This window comes from Cheilinus undulatus, linkage group 18, assembly GCF_018320785.1.
Source record: "Cheilinus undulatus linkage group 18, ASM1832078v1, whole genome shotgun sequence".
In the NCBI taxonomy this organism is placed as follows: Eukaryota; Metazoa; Chordata; class Actinopteri; order Labriformes; family Labridae; genus Cheilinus; species Cheilinus undulatus.
In genome coordinates, this window is record NC_054882.1 from 40,507,951 (window position 1) to 40,529,626 (window position 21,676).

General features: G+C 39.5%; 1 protein-coding gene across 1 annotated transcript in view; it reads left to right on the forward strand.

Annotated features, from left to right (window-relative positions):
• The window catches only part of LOC121526674 (mitogen-activated protein kinase kinase kinase 7-like), a 40,876-nt gene extending 28,875 nt beyond the window's left edge, over positions 1 to 12,001 (forward strand). The window contains exons 12-14 of the mRNA XM_041813356.1: positions 1,238 to 1,299; positions 1,453 to 1,568; positions 10,893 to 12,001. Coding sequence (XP_041669290.1) covers positions 1,238 to 1,299; positions 1,453 to 1,568; positions 10,893 to 11,064 — 350 coding nt within the window. The 3' untranslated portion in view covers positions 11,065 to 12,001. The remainder of the gene's footprint in view (positions 1 to 1,237; positions 1,300 to 1,452; positions 1,569 to 10,892) is intronic.
• The last annotated feature ends 9,675 nt before the right edge of the window (positions 12,002 to 21,676 follow it).

Consider the following 21,676-nt stretch of genomic DNA (forward strand, 5'->3'; position numbering starts at 1 on the left):
GGCAGCAGCGTTCTGGACATACTGTAGAGGTTTTAAGGATGACTCCCATGTAGAGTAAGTTGCAGTAGTCTAATCGTGAAGATATAAAAGCATGAATCACTTTCGCAGTGTCCCTAAAACTTAAAAACAGCTTTACTTTGGCCAGGGTTCTTAGCTGAAGGAAACATCACCGAGTCGAATTGATATGTTTTTTTGTGATATAAGTGAAGATTGTTGAAGTCTGTGGTGGCGAGAGCTAATCGAGGCTAATCAAAAATTTCAGTAGTTACCATGTTTCAGCCTGTAGAGAGCAGTCACTATGAAAATTTCCAACATCAAATGTGGAATTTAAACAGTTTGACCCTCATTTATCAAACTGGTGTAGAAACCTGTACAAATTTGGGTGTAGAAGTCATTTTCAGACAAGGTCCAGGTGTGATTTATTAAACATGCACATCTGCCCAATCAGCGTGTACAACTGTCTAGTCATTGATAAATCTGGCAGCTGAAAACAGACATCATTTAAATAACACACCCCTATAAATTCACGGTTCATTCAGCCTCGTCCCCAGAGTTTAAGGCATGGAAGTGCATGCAAGAAAAAACCTACTCCCCTTGTTGTGGTGTCAATCTCCAGATCAGAAAAATAAAGTCAATCAAATATTTGTTGTTTTTCAGCCTGAAAACGGGCATTAAAATGAATCAGAAACATGGAAATCACTGCTGAGGTTAACAGGGTTGTTTTGGAAAATGGGACTCCAGTTGATGTTTGAATATTCAGTTTATCCCTCTGTGATATACAACTTTTATTTGATATTTTCATAATTCTTTACATTCAGATTCTAATAAAATGAAGATTTGGCTTTTTAAAATAGTGGTCAGCCCATAGGATGGCAACAAAAAAACCCAAAAAATGTCCAAAAGTTCCTTTTTTAAATCACCCGGATGCTATGATGCTCTGTCCACTTGTAACCACCGGGGGGTGCTGCAGTGCAAGCTACCTGTGTTTTGTGTTCAAAAGTCAAGATGTGTCTGGTTTTATGTCACTCTGAATGCAGGAGTAAATGAGAGAAAAATCTTAGTTGTCTCTGTTGTAAAGATTAAATTTTAAACATTAAAGTCATAGAAAGCAGTAAGATGAAATAATATCATCAGAAGTGAAACAGTGATAAAATTATTACTACAAATATCAAAGTGGTGATATTACATTCATAATAAGATAAAAATACACAAAAATACATGTGTTTGTGTGTTTTAGCAACCAACGGTTTGGACAGCTCCATGCCTCTAGCTTACCTGAAACTGGACCATCAGCTACAGGTGAGACACATTCCTGTCTTCAGTAGTGTATTAATGCTCTTTTCTCCTCTGTGTGTTATAGACGATTTTTAAGACAGGTTTACTATTAATTCCTGGTATCGTGACAATCCTACATCCCTGCCTTAATCCTCACGGGTTTCTGTTCCTTTTCAGCCTTTGGCACCTTGTCCAAACTCCAAAGAGTCGATGGCGGTGTTTGAGCAGCACATCAGGATGGCTCAGGAGTACCTCAAAGTCCAGTCTGAGATCTCTCAGCTTATTCGGAGGAAGTAAGTCCATTCACAGAACCTTCCTAGTTGGCCCTAACCCCGGGGACTGAATCTTTGTGTTTACGGCAGTAGGGGTGTAGCGATTCATCATTGTGGACCAATACAATAACTGGTTGATCAAATATCTAATCAAATCAATAGACAGTCAAAACATCCATCATTTTTAAGCCATGCCTTTATTTTGAAATTCCTCCCACACACGTTTGACAGTCGTCGTCCCGAACTTTCGAACTGTGGTAAAAAGGCAGCTGCTAACAGGTGAGATGAAGATAATGAAGAGGATTTCCCCTCTTCTCTGGGTTTTTAGGACACATTTCAGACATACGCCTCATACCAAACTTATCCAGTTATCCTCGGTCGAACTGGAAGTAGCTTCTGACCTGCAACATTAGAGACCATTCCAAAGCTCTTTAAAGGAACCCTGCATGATCAGACTATTATAGATATTTGTATCTCTCATATGTGTATTGAACTAAAAAACTCACTAGATATCTGCATTTTGAGTTTATAAACTGCCCTCCTCGCCATTCCTCTGCAGTAACCGCTGTTTCAGACTGGCAGCCAGTGTTAGGGCTGATCTCAGAGAGGCTGCACGTCTCATGCACGGATAATTTTAAGATTTAAGGTCTTGCCTATTTTTTCCTTGTACCACGAGTGGTTATTGGTAAAGCTGGACAGGAAAATGATAAATACAGGGTCATATTTACCTTGTTGTAGCAAATATTTATGTCCACATCTGCAGAATATGTTTGAAATCTGTTTCTTGATGAACCAGATGAAGGCCATGAGCTAAAATGTGTCTGTTTAATAAAGTTGATCCCCAAACTTCTACTATTTATGAAGCTTTCTGTTTCCACATGGTTCAAAATGTTGCAGGTAAAAATAAACACAGTCTGAAAACACTTCTGGTTTGTGCTTTTCAAAGTAAAAGCCCACTTTAGAATTTCCTTGAGGAACCTCCCTTCATTTGGACATAATGCTTTTATTTTGAAAAGTTATTGACATGCTTCCAGTATACATTGAATCTAGTCACTTGTAGGGAGGTTTATTGAGGTAAAACTTAGGAGGAATGACAGAGCTTTGACAGCAGGGAGACAAAACCAACACGCAGCAAACTCTTGTCTGGTGTGAAAGCTATTATGGCAGCAACAGCTGCAAGCAGCAAAACATACTGCCAGTCTGAAACAGTGGTTACTATAGCGACGGCGAGGAGTAAGTGTGACGCGCTGGTAGTGTGACGCTAAGTGACGTCACACTACCAGCGCGGACCAAAACATGGCAGCCTCCTGGTGGGTTTATAAGCTCGAATATACTCAAAATCCAAATATCCAGGATATCTAGTGAGTTTTTTAGTTCAATATAAATATGAGAGGTAGAAATATCTATCCAACAAGATGGACTTGTCTGATCATGCAGAGTTCCTTTTCAACTGGTTGGAGGACGGAGGATTAAAGCTCGAGTCACAAAATGAACACAGCGGACACTAAAGAGATTCTAAACATCACCACATCAGAAAGAGTTGATACGTTATTGGGTGGGATTAAAAGAGGTGTTTGAGATGATTATTTACAGTGAAATACTGGGAATAAATGTAATCAATATGAGTGCATCACCATGATGTTTAATATCTGATTTGTTTTACCATTTGGCATCATACAAAAACAATTTTTACACCTTCAAATCAAGAGAATCATAGATGAATGTTTCCCTTAATGGTCGGTGTTTATTATATTATGAAGAGAAGTTGAAAGTAAGAAGAAGATTATTGAGTTTGGGTTTGATCATTGTTTTTTAAATATCAATTTTTTTTACACATAACTAACAGGTTATTTTTCATTGTGTATAACTTTCTACATTATAACCACTGTTAATGAAACACAGAGTGAACAGATGAACAGATGGTAGCATACACATTGAATTATTAGGCTTGAGGTTGTCCAGATCAGCATTTTTGGCCTCCAATATCACTATCCAACTTTTTAATATTGAGTATCTTCCGATTCCAAGTCCTCATCTGATACTCATTTTAGATCGATTAGAGCAAGGGTTTTCAAAGTGTGGGAAAGCCTCCTCCAAGAGAGAATGATTTTATTCCTTGGCCCCCCCACCCACATAAAAATATAATTTTAACTATATTTTCAAACATTTATGTCTCATCTTTAAGCATTTTTATTTTAACATTTTTTTATATTTCCATCTGCATTTGTCTGTTTTTAAACATCCATCTCTCACAGGCATCAGTTATTTAGTTTCAGTGATGAACTTATTGCCCATACACCCTGATTTTTATGCTCTAATTTAGTGGGAACTATGAGTTGGATCTATGCAGTTTATGTAGGATTGTGTGACAGCAGATCATCATGCCAAAAACCTGCTCTTGTACAGGCTGTCTTTGTGTTTACAGCACTAAATGTCCCCGTTACCTTCGGTGACCTAAATTCCTTTTACTTCTTGTCAAAAATTTTCCTGGCTTGGTAGACATAGTGCATTTGTCTCAATAGGACTTTAGGATTTACACAGCATTATGCTATCGTTAGCTTGTGCGTCTTTGCTAATTTAACAATGGGGCCACTGAGCATCATCAGGACAAATGCAGGAAAACCCTAACTTATATAGTTGACCCTCTCTTTCTCTCAACACAGCGGTGTATTTAAACACAAGGTACTTCCCACTAATCCCTGCTTGCATTAATGCAGGTGCACAATGCTCTTGCTGCTAAACCTCCTCCACCCCAGCCTCCTCCTTTATAGCATAAAGCTTGCTGCACCCTCATATTCTGATTCATGCTACTATGGATTAATTGCTTTTGAACTAATTTCGTTGTATTCAACATTAGGGGTGTAAAGGTACGTGTATTCGTACCATATCCATTCAGTATGGGCCTCTCGGTATGGTACGGACATGTACTGAACGGATACATGTTAAATGAAGCTCATACACAGACGGAAAACCAGAGAACAACTCACTGTCACATTGTCCTGGCAACCACACAACCACAGCAAATGACAGCAACATTGAAGCCCTTTTGGAAGAAGGTTGCTGCATTATTAATAATTTAAATGTAATTTATACAGTCTATTTATTTTAATACATTTTAATAAAATTAGAAAAATAATAATAAATTCTGTTATTTATTTGCTTTAATTACCGTACCAAAACTGTACCGAACCGTGACTTTAAAATCGAGGTACATACCAAACCAAAATTTTTCTGTACGGCTACACCCCTATTCAATACACATTGTTATCAATGTACCTATCCATATGGGGGTCATATGTGCTCCCTGGAAAGTCAAAGCAGCTGCTGATTAACCCTGGGAGCATCTTTAGAGCAGCGGTGTTAATTTTGTTGACTAATTATTTTCATTATAGTTTTCGTTAATAGCCTTTTTTCCCCTGACGAAACTGAGACACTAATAAAAACAAGTGCACATGGACAAAAACTAAAATAAAATTAAATGACACAAATAAAACCAGACAGAAGTGTTTGACAGAGACTTTATCCAATCAGACAAAATTTTGTCATGTAGAAGGTAGGGGCAAATTAGGCATATATCCAATCACAGCTACTTTGGCTGTGTGGAAAGGTGGGATAAGATACGAGGGAGATCTCAAGTAAAGACAAGACAAGTCAAGTCAAGTCCGAAGTCATAGGCTTGAAATTTTCAAGTCCTTACAAGTCATAAGCTTTGTTTACCAAATAAAATGCCATTTTAACAATGTAACAATCTCTTAAATTTGACAAATACAATGAATGCATTTTGAATGGTTTTATTTTTTTTAATAAGATAAGACCAGTGTGACAGAACTTAATCACAAGAAAAAGAGTGCTGACATAGCATTCAGGATCTAATCAGTGCTAAGCGGTGCAACAACAAATGAACTTCTGAAGATGTTGTACAGTCATTTTAACTCATCTAATGTGAGTGTGTGTGTGTCTCTGTGGTGAGTGTGTGTATATATGTATAGGTGTGTGAGTGGATATATAGGGTTTGTGTGTGGGTTTGTAAGTGAACATGTTTGACTGGTCAACATTAGGTTTAAGGTATTATAACCCGTTCTTAACCTCAAGTTATGTGTTATGTGTTAAGTTATAAGACCTCAAGTTATGTGAACACAATGACTGCCTCCTAGTGAATGAACCAAAACAAGAGCTGATGAATTATAGGTGTCTGTTTGGGTATTTGTATTTAATATTTGGACATTTACTGTAATTCTGTGACTCTGTCACCTTAAAGTTATGCTTTCTATTTTTTCCCTCTCATTATTATTGCTTTTAGCTAAAGGGGGAGGGTCCCCATATTGGTCTTTGCCCTGGGCCTCCAAATGGCTTAAACCGGCCCTGCCTCACACCTGTAGCTCCCCTTCACAGATCGTTGTGCCCTGCCAGTTTGTTGCTTTCATTTTTTCTGTTTCTGCCCTTTTGACAGTATTTATCATTAGTATGTTAAAGATCAAATAAAACACCCACGTTTGGACAAGTTTTACTCAGTTTTACATTATTTCAAAATGTGATCCGTGTGTGTTTGGCCTGTTGTTGATGATGCGCATTGCAAAAGTCATCATCAAATAAGAGTATGGGTGAGCATCGGCAGGGAGTGACTGAAGAAATGTGTTAAAACGGGGGCATTAGAAGCATATCTTGGTACATACGACAGCACCCCTCTATGAATTAACTTAATGAAGATACGCGCCACCAGTGGACTTCCTCTGCAATCTTTTATGCATGCTCCTCCATCCAGCGCACATCCAACGGTAATAATATACAAGTTTTCATTTGCATTTGGACGTTAAAGTCTGCCTTCTTTGTGTGGACTTATATTTACAGAGGATTTTGGGAGGATTTTTTAAAGTAAGCCTTAAAAGGGGCACAACTGATCACTGAGGAGCCACATGCGGCTCGAGAGCCACGGGTTGAGTATCACTGCATTAGTTGAATATTTTGAATGGGGGAACATTTTACTCAACACACTCACTGAAAATCTCAAGTATTTTCAAGTCATCGTACTAAAGTCCAAGTCAAGTCCCGAGTCATTGATGTCAAAGTCCAAGTCGAGTTGCAAGTCTTTGATGATATTGTCAAGTCGAGTCCAAAGTCATCAAAATTGTGACTCGAGTCTGACTCAAGTCCAAGTCGTGTGACTTGAGTCCACACCTCTGTCAGAAACAGATGAACCATACTATTTAACACCGCGTGCAGAATTATTAGGCAAGTGAGTATTTTGATTTTATCTTCATTTTTATGCATATTTTCCAACTCAAAGCTCTATAAACTGGAATGCTTATTGGAATGAAGCATTATCAGGTGATGTTTATCTGTCTAATGAGGGAGGGAGTGGCCTAAAGTGATCACCACCCTATATCAAGGTGTGCAGAATTATTAGGCATATATAGGCAATTAAATTAAAAACTCATTATTTCCCATCTCCCTTGTTAATTTTCATTTATTATAGCAAGAATAACAGAAAAACTGAAAATTAACAAATAAACACTTTAGACTTTAAAATCAAATATTAAGTGACCAATATAGCCACACTTCTTTTCAATAACCTTCATGAGCCTTCCATCCATGGAATCTGTTAGTTTTTTTTTTTGGTCTGCTGACGATCAACTTTATGTGCAACAGCAACCACAGCCTCCCAAATGCTGTACAAAGTGCTGTATTGTCTTCCTCCACTGTAAATTTCACGTTTCAAGATGGCACACAAGTTCTCAATCGGGTTTAAGTCAGGTGAGGAAGGGGGCCATGTCATTAATCTATCATCTTTAAGGCCTTGCTGGCCAGCCACGCAGTGGAGTACTTTGATGCGTGTGATGGAGCATTGTCCTACATAAAAATCATGGCCTTCTTGAATGATGAAGACTTTTTCTTGTACCACTGCTTGAAGAAAGTATCTTCCAAGAACTGGCAGTAGTTTTGAGAGTTGATTTTAAGTCCATCCTCAACACGAAAAGGTCCAACTAATTCATCTTTAATAATAGCTGCCCACACCAGTGCCCCACCTCCACCTTGCTGTTGTCTGACTCAATGTAGAGCTCTGTGCCCATTAGTGATCCAGCCACAGGCCCATCCATCTGGTCCATCAAGAGTCACTTTAATTTCATCTGTCCACAAAACCTTTGAAAAATCTGTCTTCAAGTATTTCTTGGCCTAGTCTTGGCGTTTCAACTTGTGGGTATTGTTCAGATAATCTAATTTCAGGTTTCCTTACCTTGGCCACATATCTGAGCACTGAACACCTCATACTTCTGGACTATCTAGGCAGGTTGCAGTTCTGGAATATGGCAGCACTGGATGATAAAGGGTTAATGATAGCCTCACGTTTAATTCTTCTTAGGTCTTTAGCAGTTAATTTCCATCTTTTATTCTCCACACGTTTCTTGTGACCTTGATGGATATTTCCAACAAAATGTTTGATTGTTCGGGGATCATGTTTCAATAGCTTTGCTATTTCAAGTGTGCTGCATCCCTCTGAAAGGGATTTTACATTTTTTTATGTTTCAGTGTCTGTTAAATCTCTTTTTTGGCCCATTGTGTCTGAGGTAGAGAGACTGCCTAATAATTCTGCACACCTTGATATAGGGTGGTGATCACTTTAGGCCACTCCCTCCCTCATTAGACAGATAAACATCACCTGATAATGCTTCATTCCAATAAGCATTCTAGTTTATAGAGTTTTGAGTTGGAAAATAGGCGTAAAAATGAAGATAATATCAAAATACTCACTTGCCTAATAATTCTGTACACAGTGTAACAAAGATGCCTGTTAAAATAGAGCAGCTTCGTCTGAGACCAGAGGTGTCAAGTAATGAAGTACAAATACTTCGTTACCTTGCTTGAGTAGAAATTTTGGGTATCTATACTTTACTGCAGTAAGTATTTTTCAGCCGACATTTTACTTCTACTCCTTAGATTTTCATCCAATTATCTGTACTTCCTACTCCTTACATTTAAAAATAGCCTTGTTACTCTTATTTCATTTCAGCTTGTTTTCATTCCGGCTTGGCATCGTTCCAAAAAAAAAAAAACACACACAAGTTTAAAACCCAAAAATCTATCCAGATAAATCGCGCCATCCGGATAAAGTGAATTTGATTGTGGTTGGATGAGAAGTATAAACATAATACCATTCTGACACCCTGTTGATTTGGACGCGATCCATTGCACCTGCGCACGACACAAATCACGTCACACTCCAGCAAGGAAACAGCAGACGTATGTAACCTAATACGAAGATGTCTATAGCAGAGACTCAAGAGAACTCGAACCAAATGTCCCAACCAAGCACCAGCGAGGAGGTTGGTAGTACACATACTGTGTATGGTTCTTGAATGTATTTGCATTGTACTAAAATGCATTTATTTTCAATGTGCATAAATATGGCTGAAACAGGTGCATCCCAAATTTTTCAACATTAACATTTTAATATAACATTATAGTCATTATGGCCTTTAGAAAAATGTTGTTTTCTATGTAGAAAACAACATCCATTCTATGTAGAATGGAATGGAATGGTGGAATGGAATGGTAGAATAGAATGGAATGGAAAGTATAATGGAATGGAATGGAATGGTAGAATGGAATTAGCCCCTGTGGTGCGGCCTAAGCGTTTGTCCTTTATGGAATTTTTTTCCCTTTACATTACTTTTACTTTTATACTTAAAGTAGTTTTGAAACCAGTACTTTTAAACTTTTACTTGAGTAAAAAGCTTGAGTTGATACTTCAACTTCTACAGAAGTCTTTTTAAAACCCTAGTATCTATACTTCTACTTGAGTAATGAATGTGAATACTTCTGGCACCTCTGTCTGAGACATGAACAGAAACACTAACATTGCAGTAAAACCTGAAGATCAAATACAAGCAGTGCTTCACATTTACACTCACCAAATAGCCAAATGCGCGTTGATGTCAGCCGTGGCAAATAACAGAGGGACACTTACTAGCTACAATGGTGGGTTGAATTTATCAATGTCACAACTTCTGCTTCACTCCTCTGTTAGCCCTTATGATTCATAAGCTTGTTGCAGTGAGGCCGTTTGGCGCATACAAGGCTCAAATTTACCCCAAAATAACTGAAAAGTGGCTGGTCTGGCCATCTGATGCGTTTTTATGCAGCACCAAGGGCTTTCATGCTGTGGGCACTGTTGTTATTACAGTGCAATTCTTAAAGTGGAACTGTAGCTGCCCCTGAACTTTTTCCTCCCTCGCTCGTATTTCTTTATCCACCTTTTATTTCAAAATGAAGCGAAGGTTTAAGAAAACTAGCATCTCCATCACCTTTTATGTGATCTTTTTCACCTCATCACTCTATCCAGGTGGAATTTATCTTTCTTCTTAATGTCCAGAGTTTGTTTCTTCAGTGTAGCAGTCTCCTCTGTTGCTATAGGGAAGTGTCTTTAAAGGTGTCAATCAAATTGGTAGTATTGAACGCAGCCCTGCTGCTGGATTGCTTGTGTTGCTGCTGCTGCTTTCATGTCTTACTCACGGGTTTACGGTCTGACACAAACTGTGCTCCGTTTACAACAGCTGATGTAAATGATTGGCTGGGCCGCTAGGATCAAATTCATCGGCTCCAGTCCAACAAAAGCGATCCGGATCAGGACGACCCTTATTAGGCTAATGAGTCATTTCATAATAAAGCATGTGAGCCCACTGTTTTTAATTGACTGCAGATTTCTCTTCATGTTCAGTTGTTTGTGATCACACTCATAATGAGACTAAACACTGTTCATGTGGATATTTGATCAGAATAAATATAGTTCATATTTACACAAACACCTTCTGACAGCTGATTGAAGAAAAGCTGTCACCACCATCACAAACTGACGTTGCTTCATGTCATGTTTCCTCGGCCCTGTGTCCCCCTTCGTTTCCTACAATCTCTCAATGCATCTCTGGTGGGAGGGATTAAGACTCAAGGAAATGACACAACTCTAAATACATGGGAACTACCCCTAGACTACACCAGGATGGGCCTTCCATCTTTATTAGCCAACCATGATTGTGATACAGTAGTTTGTTAAGCCAGCCCAATCACTAAACATATCTTAACCTACATTAGATTGGTCTTACGTTAATATCCTCAAGGTGAGTTGTATGAAAGTGGCTTTAATTCAAATTTAAAGAAAATCTCTGGTCTGACCTTGTCTGACTGTGGTGATGATGTGAGTCCAGAAGTGAGTGGAGTATGTATACATCATGAGTCTTAAGTGTTTAAATGCCTTCAGCTGAACAATAAGTGGTCCATGTCTGAAAGGTGCATTAAGGACCTGCTCCAGTCCATTATAAAACACTTTTACTGATGGAGGCTGTTTGTGTTCAGGCAGGAGCTGATGTTAGAGCTGGAGCAGGACCAGAGGGAGCAGCAGACGTCGTCCCGACTCATCCAGGAGCACAGCAAGCTGCTGGAGGACAACAGCAGCCTGTCAGCCCACGCTCAGGGCTTAAAGAGTAAGCTGAGCCTGATCAAGGGTCAGAACCAGCACCACAGCTAGGACACCTGCTGTCCTCACTGGTTTCTGTGAGAGGAGTCACTCCATAAAATGACTCTAAAGGAGGTAACCACACAAAGAAGGGAACAGAACTCACCGGAAAAAACATGTAAGGAGAGTTACCTTGAGATTCTATGAGACCAAAGACATTCATGTGGATTTTAACCCTGAAATGGACTGGAATGGTTTATTTCTTTGTGGCCTTCTGACATCTATATTTTTATAGTGTTAACCCTGTTTATATGATTCATTAACAGGGGTTTATATCTGTTCTGGGAATTTGGATACTATCTTTAATGCTTTGCACATCAGCATGTGCTGAAAACAGTTTGATATCAGTAACTCAGACAGCATATGGAGGTGGTCTGGGATGTCTTCATCCAGATTTTATTGGTAGTTTGGATGTAGCTTACGTTATTGCAAGAATTAAGACTGCCCCGTGAACTGTGATCTGCAGTAGTTCTGTTGAAAGGGAGCCACAGAACTGATGTATGGGCTTTTGTTTGCAAGTGAATTCTGATATCAGGTCATCACTGAATGCAGAGTATGGGCTGTCGTATTGTGCTGTCACTTGATATCTGAATGCCTGAAACGCACCATTAATACAAAATGTAAACAGAGCCTTTGGTTAATTATTAAAATGTATTTACCGATGTGCTTTTTTAAATTCTTGTGTTTATACATCCAGTTTATTATGTCATATTTTTTGTTTTTTTAAAAAGCATCTTTTTAGCCTGTTGTGACTGTGAAAATGAGACTAGCCAAAGGAACGATGCTGCAGAGGAGAAAAGTTTTATTGAGATCTCTTTGAATGGAAATAACTTCAAAAAATTAACTAAGTAGATGTTTTTTTCCACCAATTTAAGGTCACATATTTAACTCTTTTAAGACAAGTTTATATTGGTCTCAGAGGTCCCTAAAACATGCCTGTGAAATCTATTGCTGAAAAAATACTCCAGTATTGGATTTTTGCATGTCTAAAAACCCCTCTGTTTCAGCCTTGCTCAGAACGAGCTGTTTCTGTGTCTGTGGCTTTAAATGTTAATGAGCTGTCTGACTCCACCCCTCTCAGCTGAAGATCAGGAGAGGAGAGCGGAATTTTTTTACACAATTATATTAACATTATTCTGAACTGCACTCCTCCTGTTTAAACAAATCTGCCTGTTAAATGTTCAGTTTATTTTACTGTGGATGACTTTAGACGTTGCTTTCTTGTACAGATCTTTTTGTCTCAGTTTATTGTACAAGTTCTTTGATTGAAGCCTTATGATTCCTGCAGCATTTCTCATGTATTGTTAAATGCAGAGACAACAGTTATATGCTTTTAAAAAAGGAAAGAAACATTTTTATATTATTTTGTCTACTGTCATGATTTACAGTAGGGCTGAACAATTTTGAAAAAATAATCTAATAGCGATTTTTTTTTTACCCAATATTGCAATTGCGATTTAATATGTGATTATTTCTTAAGTTCCTCATCTCATGTATTTTCAGACAAAAACAAGCAATAATTGATTCTTTACTCTAGCAAACACAACTTTAGATTTAACTTGGGCCTAATAATTGTGAGAAAACTATCTGTGATGATTTTGACTCATTTTGCAAATTGGATATGAACTGTTGTAGTAAAGGGAATTATATTTTTATATAATTCTCACATTTAACAAGAAAAACATACAAAAATTAAGAAAATAGGATTTTTTTGCCAGTATTTTTAAAAATATGCCACTAGAAAGATTACATGATATGTAATGCGTAACATCTCTGCTGCAAAAAAGTTTCAAACTGGTATTTTGGCAAAAATTTCAGGTAAAAGAAATATTGCACCTTCTTCGATTTCAAAATTGCAGCAGGCTATATTGCAATTTCATTTAATTTGCGATCAATAGCCCAGCCCTAATTTAGAGGTATTTAAACAAAGATTATGGGTATGGATATGAAAACAGGTGAAAAACCTTCTGCTGTGAAATAATGGTCTCATTGAGGATGCGTTTTATACACTGCTGTTGGCCAAGATTCAACTGCAAGTCATTTCACTACACTACTACTACTACACTTTTAAAAGTGTTGGATATTTTACAACACGACAGCTGCGGTAACGCTTAAATCTGTGGCAAGTTGTGCTGGCAAGAACAAGCAGAGTCAATCTCAGACCAAGGCAAAGCATACTAATGAATATATGTGTCCTTTAGGAGCACCTGAAGTCACTCTAACCCAGTGGATAACTTCAATCACGGTGCAAATGTGTCTTGCATCACAAACAACAATCCAAATGAACCCCCGTTCCCCTTCAATCTCTTTTAAGGAAGTTATTGATTAACAACATATTGGATCTATTATAGAGTTGGTCTAGTAATATTAGAATGCTGCATACCGAGTCACATAGCTCTGAAATAAACCACCAACGTAAAACAAATCTGCAGTTTTCAATGCAATATTCCCACTAATGTAAGAGCAGTTCTGTAGTACAAACATAATATCAAATTCCCCACTATAACTATTACATTTGAAGGGATTCAAGACATTTATAAGAATGTAAAACACTCTCTTGTCACATATTTTACCCCTTTAAGACAAGTTAATATTGGTCTCAGAGGTCCCCAAAACATTCTTGTGAAGTTTGTTGCTGAAAAAAACTCCCGTATGGGATTTTGCATGTCTAAAAACCCCTCTGTTTCGGCCCTGCTCAGAACAAGCTGTTCCTGTGGTTAATGAGCTTTCTGACTCCGCCCCTCTCAGGAAACGGATGTGGCTGTCCTGGTCCTCCTCTCAGCTGGATCAGGTAATAGGGTGGAAGGTGGCCTAGTGGTTTATGGTGCACTCCATGTACATGGTCGGCCTGTGTTCAAATCTGGCCTGTAGCACTGTCCTCCGCTATCGATAAAGCTATACAGAACCCAAAAATACATCTAAAAAAAATTGCAAGAACTTCCCTTATAAACCTTATAAAACTGCCAGTCTGTCCTAGTCAGCTCATTACACTCCTGATCAAAATCTTAAGACCAGTTGAAAAATTGCAAGAATTTACATTTTGCACTGTTGGATCTTAAGAAGGTTTTAAGCAGAGCTTCAAAATGCAAAAAGAAGAAATGGGAGTGAGACAAAAAAAATGAGTAAGCAATTTATTGAAAACAACAATTAAACTGAAATAAGCCTATTTCAGTTCATCAGCTGACCAGAGCTCAAAAAAACCTGAGAACACCCTCAAAACAGAAATAAAGTTTCAAAAAAGGAATCAATAATGAGTTGCTCCATCGTTCTTGCTGATCACTTCAAAAATTCATTTTGGCGTGCTTGATGCGAGTGTTTTCAAGAGGCTAGTGGGAACATTGCTCCAAGTGGAGAAGATCGCTTCAGCAAGGGCATTCACTGTCTGGAAGTGATGTCCATTTATTTAAACTTCCCATGCCATCCATCCCCAAATGTTCTCAATTGGATTTAGATCAGGGGAACACACAGGATGGTCCAAAAGAGTGAGGTTATTCTCCTGAAAGAAGTCCTTTGTCAGGCGGGCATTGTGAACTGCGGCGTTGTCCTGTTGAAAAACCCAGTCATCACCACACAGATGAGGGCCCTCAGTCATGAGGGATGCTCGCTGCAACATCTCCACATAGCCAGCAGCCGTTTGATGCCCCTGCAAAACCTGAAGCTCCATTGTTCCATTGAAGGAAAAAGCAGCCGAGATGACGGCGCCCCCTTCACTGTGCCTTGTGGAAAACATCTCAAATGGGATCTCCTTGTCATGCCAGTAATGTTGGAAGCCATCAGGACCGTCAAGGTTACATTTTCTCATCAGAGAATAAAACTTTCTTACACCTTTCAATGTCCCATGTTTGGTGCTCCATTTCAAAGTCCAAACAGGCAATTTTGTGGTGTTGAAGGAAACGAGGCCTTTGAAGATGTTTTTGTTTTTTCAAAATGACTGTCTTACTGCAGCCAACCTCAGCAGCAATGGCGCATTACTAAAGGCCTTGCCTATGCAGCTCAACAATCTGACCACGTTCAAAGACAGAAAGCTTTTTTGCCTTTGCCATCAGGAGGTCATGATAGTGTTAATACCTGACAGAAAATCACATTGAATCCACATGTAGCATATATGTGGGGTATGCCACTAGGGAAAGAGGGATTCTTTGAGTTTGTTTAGGTTTAGGCTAGATCAGAAGATCAGGAAACGGCTCTGGGAGGTGGGAGAACAGTAATAATACAAGCAAACACAGTTACTTGAGTTAAAGTGGCTGGTGCCTTATATTAACAGTGAAAGGTGATCACACAAGTATTTACACTCTGCAGAAAATTGTTTGGTTCAAGCTTCAAGGTTTACGTTTTGACCTGAAGTGCACTTCATTTAGATATTTACAAGGTTTTCAATTCACACAACCAACAATAACAGCAGCAATAAAGTCCCAGAGTACACAATACCATCACTGTGTCAGCGAAAAGAAACCACAGTTCACACACGAGAGAGAGAGTAATGATTTTCCGCACAATGTGTGGTTTAAATGTCCATGTAACGTTAATGTCCATAAGCGCTAGCATAGTATAGAGTTCATGTGAAGTGATGGTGAGGACTGGCTGCGACAGCCTCCTACCAGACCGCAGAAGGAAAACTTGTTGTTGTTGTAGAGTAGACGATCTTCAGGTTCTTTACTGAGCTCGTAGCTCGCCATCAGCTAATAGGGCACCCAACCAGGTACACCTGGCCTGTGTCGGACAAACAGGACCACTTTTAACGACACATTCAGACAGTCAAAGTACATAGCTAGCTCAGTTTTGGGTTGTGTACACACAAAATATCACATAGCAATTCAATTGCGTAAATATAACAACAAAAGAATAATTCAAGCAGCTCAATACTACTATGTTAAAGTGCATTGCTTATACACAGAAAACAATCAAAACTTTTCAGTGAATAGCAGTAGTCATACTGTGTAAATATGGCTTTACAGGCTAAAGCCAAACAAATGGGCTACAATAGCCTATGTATGAGTGGCATTAGCATAACAATGCACCGCGATCTAAACGGGTGATTAACAGGAGGTAAACGGTGTATTGGTATGCTAATGCTAAATAGCAAACAAAAAGCAACAGACGCACCAGTTCCCCCTTAAAAATCTGTCACACAACAGTCTATCCGGCATCAGTAACGGTGGTGAAAAAGGCTCCCGTGCAGCCGTCCGCATGGTCTCTCTTTAAGTACTCACAGGACAGGAACATAGGAAGCTTGTACTGGGCGTTGCTAGGACACGATTGGCTGAAGTGTTCTCGCGAGTGCTGCGCGAGAATCAACGTGGTTAATGAGCTTTCTGACTCCGCCCCTCTCAGGAAACGGATGTGGCTGTCCTGGTCCTCCTCTCAGCTGGATCAGGTAATAGGGTGGAAGGTGGCCTAGTGGTTTACGGTGCACTCCATGTACATGGTCGGCCTGTGTTCAAATCTGGCCTGTAGTACTGTCCTCCGCTATCGATAAAGCTATACAGAACCCAAAAATACATCTAAAAAAAATTGCAAGAACTTCCCTTATAAACCTTATAAAACTGCCAGTCTGTCCTAGTCAGCTCATTAGACATACACTCCTGATCAAAATCTTAAGACCAGTTAAAAATTGCAAGAATTTACATTTTGCACTGTTGGATCTTAAGAGGGTTTTAAGCAGAGCTTCAAAATGCAAAAAGAAGAAATGGGAGTGAGACAAAAAAAATGAGTAAGCAATTTATTGAAAACAACAATTAAACTGAAATAAGCCTATTTCAGTTCATCAGCTGACCAGAGCTCAAAAAAACCTGGGAACACCCTCAAAACAGAAATAAAGTTTCAAAAAAGGAATCAATAATGAGTTGCTCCATCGTTCTTGCTGATCACTTCAAAAATTCATTTTGGCGTGCTTGATGCGAGTGTTTTCAAGAAGCTAGTGGGAACATTGCTCCAAGTGGAGAAGATAGCTTCAACAAGGGCATTCACTGTCTGGAAGTGATGTCCATTTATTTAAACTTCCCATGCCATCCATCCCCAAATGTTCTCAATTGGATTTAGATCAGGGGAACACACAGGATGGTCCAAAAGAGTGAGGTTATTCTCCTGAAAGAAGTCCTTTGTCAGGCGGGCATTGTGAACTGCGGCGTTGTCCTGTTGAAAAACCCAGTCATCACCACACAGATGAGGGCCCTCAGTCATGAGGGATGCTCGCTGCAACATCTCCACATAGCCAGCAGCCGTTTGATGCCCCTGCAAAACCTGAAGCTCCATTGTTCCATTGAAGGAAAAAGCAGCCGAGATGACGGCGCCCCCTTCACTGTGCCTTGTGGAAAACATCTCAAATGGGATCTCCTTGTCATGCCAGTAACGTTGGAAGCCATCAGGACCGTCAAGGTTACATTTTTCTCATCAGAGAATAAAACTTTCTTCCACCTTTCAATGTCCCATGTTTGGTGCTCCCTTGCAAAGTCCAAACAGGCAATTTTGTGGTGTTGAAGGAAACGAGGCCTTTGAAGATGTTTTTGTTTTTTCAAAATGACTGTCTTACTGCAGCCAACCTCAGCAGCAATGGCGCATTACTAAAGGCCTTGCCTATGCAGCTCAACAATCTGACCACGTTCAAAGACAGAAAGCTTTTTTGCCTTTGCCATCAGGAGGTCATGATAGTGTTAATACCTGACAGAAAATCACATTGAATCCACATGTAGCATATATGTGGGGTATGCCACTAGGGAAAGAGGGATTCTTTGAGTTTGTTTAGGTTTAGGCTAGATCAGAAGATCAGGAAACGGCTCTGGGAGGTGGGAGAACAGTAATAATACAAGCAAACACAGTTACTTGAGTTAAAGTGGCTGGTGCCTTATATTAACAGTGAAAGGTGATCACACAAGTATTTACACTCTGCAGAAAATTGTTTGGTTCAAGCTTCAAGGTTTACGTTTTGACCTGAAGTGCACTTCATTTAGATATTTACAAGGTTTTCAATTCACACAACCAACAATAACAGCAGCAATAAAGTCCCAGAGTACACAATACCATCACTGTGTCAGTGAAAAGAAACCACAGTTCACACACGAGAGAGAGAGTAATGATTTTCCGCACAATGTGTGGTTTAAATGTCCATGTAACGTTAATGTCCATAAGCGCTAGCATAGTATAGAGTTCATGTGAAGTGATGGTGAGGACTGGCTGCGACAGCCTCCTACCAGACCGCAGAAGGAAAACTTGTTGTTGTTGTAGAGTAGACGATCTTCAGGTTCTTTACTGAGCTCGTAGCTCGCCATCAGCTAATAGGGCACCCAACCAGGTACACCTGGCCTGTGTCGGACAAACAGGACCACTTTTAACAACACATTCAAACAGTCAAAGTACCTAGCTAGCTCAGTTTTGGGTTGTGTACACATAAAGTATCACATAGCAATTCAATTGCGTAAATATAACAACAAAAGAATAATTCAAGCAGCTCAATACTACTATGTTAAAGTGCATTGCTTATACACAGAAAACAATCAAAACTTTTCAGTGAATAGCAGTAGTCATACTGTGTAAATATGGCTTTACAGGCTAAAGCCAAACAAATGGGCTACAATAGCCTATGTATGAGTGGCATTAGCATAACAATGCACCGCGATCTAAACGGGTGATTAACAGGAGGTAAACGGTGTATTGGTATGCTAATGCTAAATAGCAAACAAAAAGCAACAGATTCACCAGTTCCCCCTTAAAAATCTGTCACACAACAGTCTATCCGGCATCAGTAACGGTGGTGAAAAAGGCTCCCGTGCAGCCGTCCGCATGGTCTCTCTTTAAGTACTCACAGGACAAGAACATAGGAAGCTTGTACTGGGCGTTGCTAGGACGCGATTGGCTGAAGCGTTCTCGCGAGTGCTGCGCGAGAATCGACGTGAACACACGGTGCGTTCACTGATATACAATAATGGGAATTTTCAGATTTTACCCCAGTTTAGGTAAACTTTCTAACCTGGGTTACACACATATTTCCGCATATTTTGTCCTTTAAAGGCCTTGATTCTTAAACATTTGATCAGGAAATGAATAGCCTATTTCAGTTTAATTGTTGTTTTCAAGTAAATTGCTTTCTCAATTTTTTTTTTCTCACTCCCATTTCTTCTTTTTGCATTTTGAAACCCTACTTAAAACCTTCTTAAGATCCAACAGTGCAAAATGCAAATTCTTGCAATTTTTCAACTGGTCTTAAGATTTTGATCAGGAGTGAAATTCATGGTTTAGGGCAGAGGAGATAAAAAAATATGCTGATGTAGTGCTATGAATTATTTAAGAAAAAGTCAAGTCCAATTTTTTGGAAAAAGGAACCCTAACTTCCACTGGATTTCTGCATAAGATTGTTTAAAGTTTTTGGGGGCCTTTTTTGCCTTTATTTTAAAAGGACGGTTGATAGTATGGGAAATGAGGGAGAGAAAATGTGTGCAGGAAAGAAGCCACATTTTTAGCCTGTTCTGTCTGCTTTGAAGGCAAGCTTGAGAACATGGGGCATGACTTAACCGCTAGGCCATCAGTGCCCTGGAAATTTAAGAAACTAGAATTGCCGTCTGAGGCAGCAGACCCACGCTGAAGCAGTGCCACAGAGGAAGTCACGCTCCCATTGATCACTATGGTGTTCAAAATTCGACATCTGAGAAAAACTGAACGGGTGCGCGGATCATCCTCTGAAAGTTTGGTGAAGATCCGACTTTCCGTTGTCGAGTTATCTTGTACACATACAAACAAACAAACAAAGACAGAAAGATAAGGAACCCTTTACATAACCCCCTGCCGATTTCATCGGCGTGGGTAGAATAAAAATAAATCATTTAATGTGCGTATTTTACTCAACAAGTGTCTGCTCAGCTGCATGTGTGGGAAACTGATGATTTCTGTTTGCATCTTTGGGAAAATAAAGATAATTAAACTGCCAAAGATTACTCTAGATTTTCATTTCAGATTTCTTACCACCCATGTATTTACAAAAATAATCGTCATTATTTTCCTAATTTCACATTCAGGAATAGGAAGATGAATTGGGAGTATTGTTTTGATTTGTTGGTATATTAGGAAACTAATGAGGTGAAACACTTTGTCCCAGCAGTGGCTAGAACAGCGAGCAGCTTCAGAACGCCAGGTTAGCAGCCTTCTATGCTCTAAGTGTGTGTTCCTGCTTTAACTGCTTGACTGAATATGAGTCTGCAGTTTCCATAGCAATGCAGCCGTTTTTATAGATCCCACCACTCCATTCAATAACAGTTTGACATGCTCTGTGGTAAGTTGGTTTTATACTTACTCACAGAAGGAGAGAGAGGACTGCAGGACTGAATTTGATCCCAATGTCTGTTATGAAGGCAGAAAAAGGAAATTTTCAGAGAGTAAGACAAACCCCTATCAATCCTACAGTTTTATTATTTTAATTCTCATAATTTTCCTCTAGTTGACATGTCCTCTGTGCATGTGTGGGTTCTCTCCAGCTTCCTCCCACCACCAAAAACATGCTCATCAGGCTAATTGGGGATTCTAAAATTGGCCAGAGGTGTGAGCGTGAGTGTGCCTGGTTGTCTGACGTATGTCAGCTCTGTGATTGACTGGTGACCAGTCCAGTGTGTACCCCGCCTTTTGCCCAATGACAGCTGGGATAGGCTCCCATGACCCCCAACAGGATAAGCGGCATAGAAAATAGATGGATGGATAGTTTTCCTCTCAAACAAAACTGAATCTAGTCTAGTTAGATGTCTTATTAGGACAAGGCTCAAAGTCAATATTGGATGCTTGGGATCTTTGGGCCATCAGGCAGCACTGCATTAAAGACAGGCACGATTCTGTACTGGAAATCACTGCATGAGCTCAGGAACACTTCCACAAATCATTGTCTATCCACACAGTTGGCCGTGCATCATGTGAATAAGAAGCCATATGTGAACATGATCCGGAAATGCCACCATCTTCTCTGGGACAAAGCTCATTTAAAATGACCTCAGTCAAAATGGAAAACTGTTCTATGGTCAGATTAATCAAAATTTGAGATTGTTTTTGGAAGCCACGGATGCCATATTCTCCATACTAAAGAGGAGAGGGAGCATCCAGCTTGTTCTCCTGGCTCAGTTCTAAAGCCTGCATCTCTGATGGTATGGGGTTGCATTAGTGCCTATGGCATGGGCAGCTTACACATCTGGAAAGGAACTATTAATGCTGAAAAGTAGAGAGTTTTTAGAGCAACATATGCACTCATCCAGACAACACCTCTTTCAGGGAAGGCCTTGACTATTTCAGCAAGACAATGCTAAACCACGTACCACATCCATCACAACAGCATGGCTTCATAAAAGAAGAGACCAGGTCCTGAACTGGTCTGCCTGCAGTCCAGACCTTACACCACATTCAAAACATTTGGTGCATCATAAACGATAAAACAGGTAAAGAGACCCAGGACTGTTAAGGAGGAATCCTACTTCAGACAAGAATGGGACAACTTTCCTCTCCCAAAACTCCAGCAACTGGTCTCCTCACTTCCCAGACATTAACATACTGTTGTTAAAGACCCTGTCAAGTGAAAATAAATCTGCATTTAGGTTTGTTGTATGACAGGTCACTGTGTTATGAACCCCTAAACTAAATTTCAGTCAAATATAACATT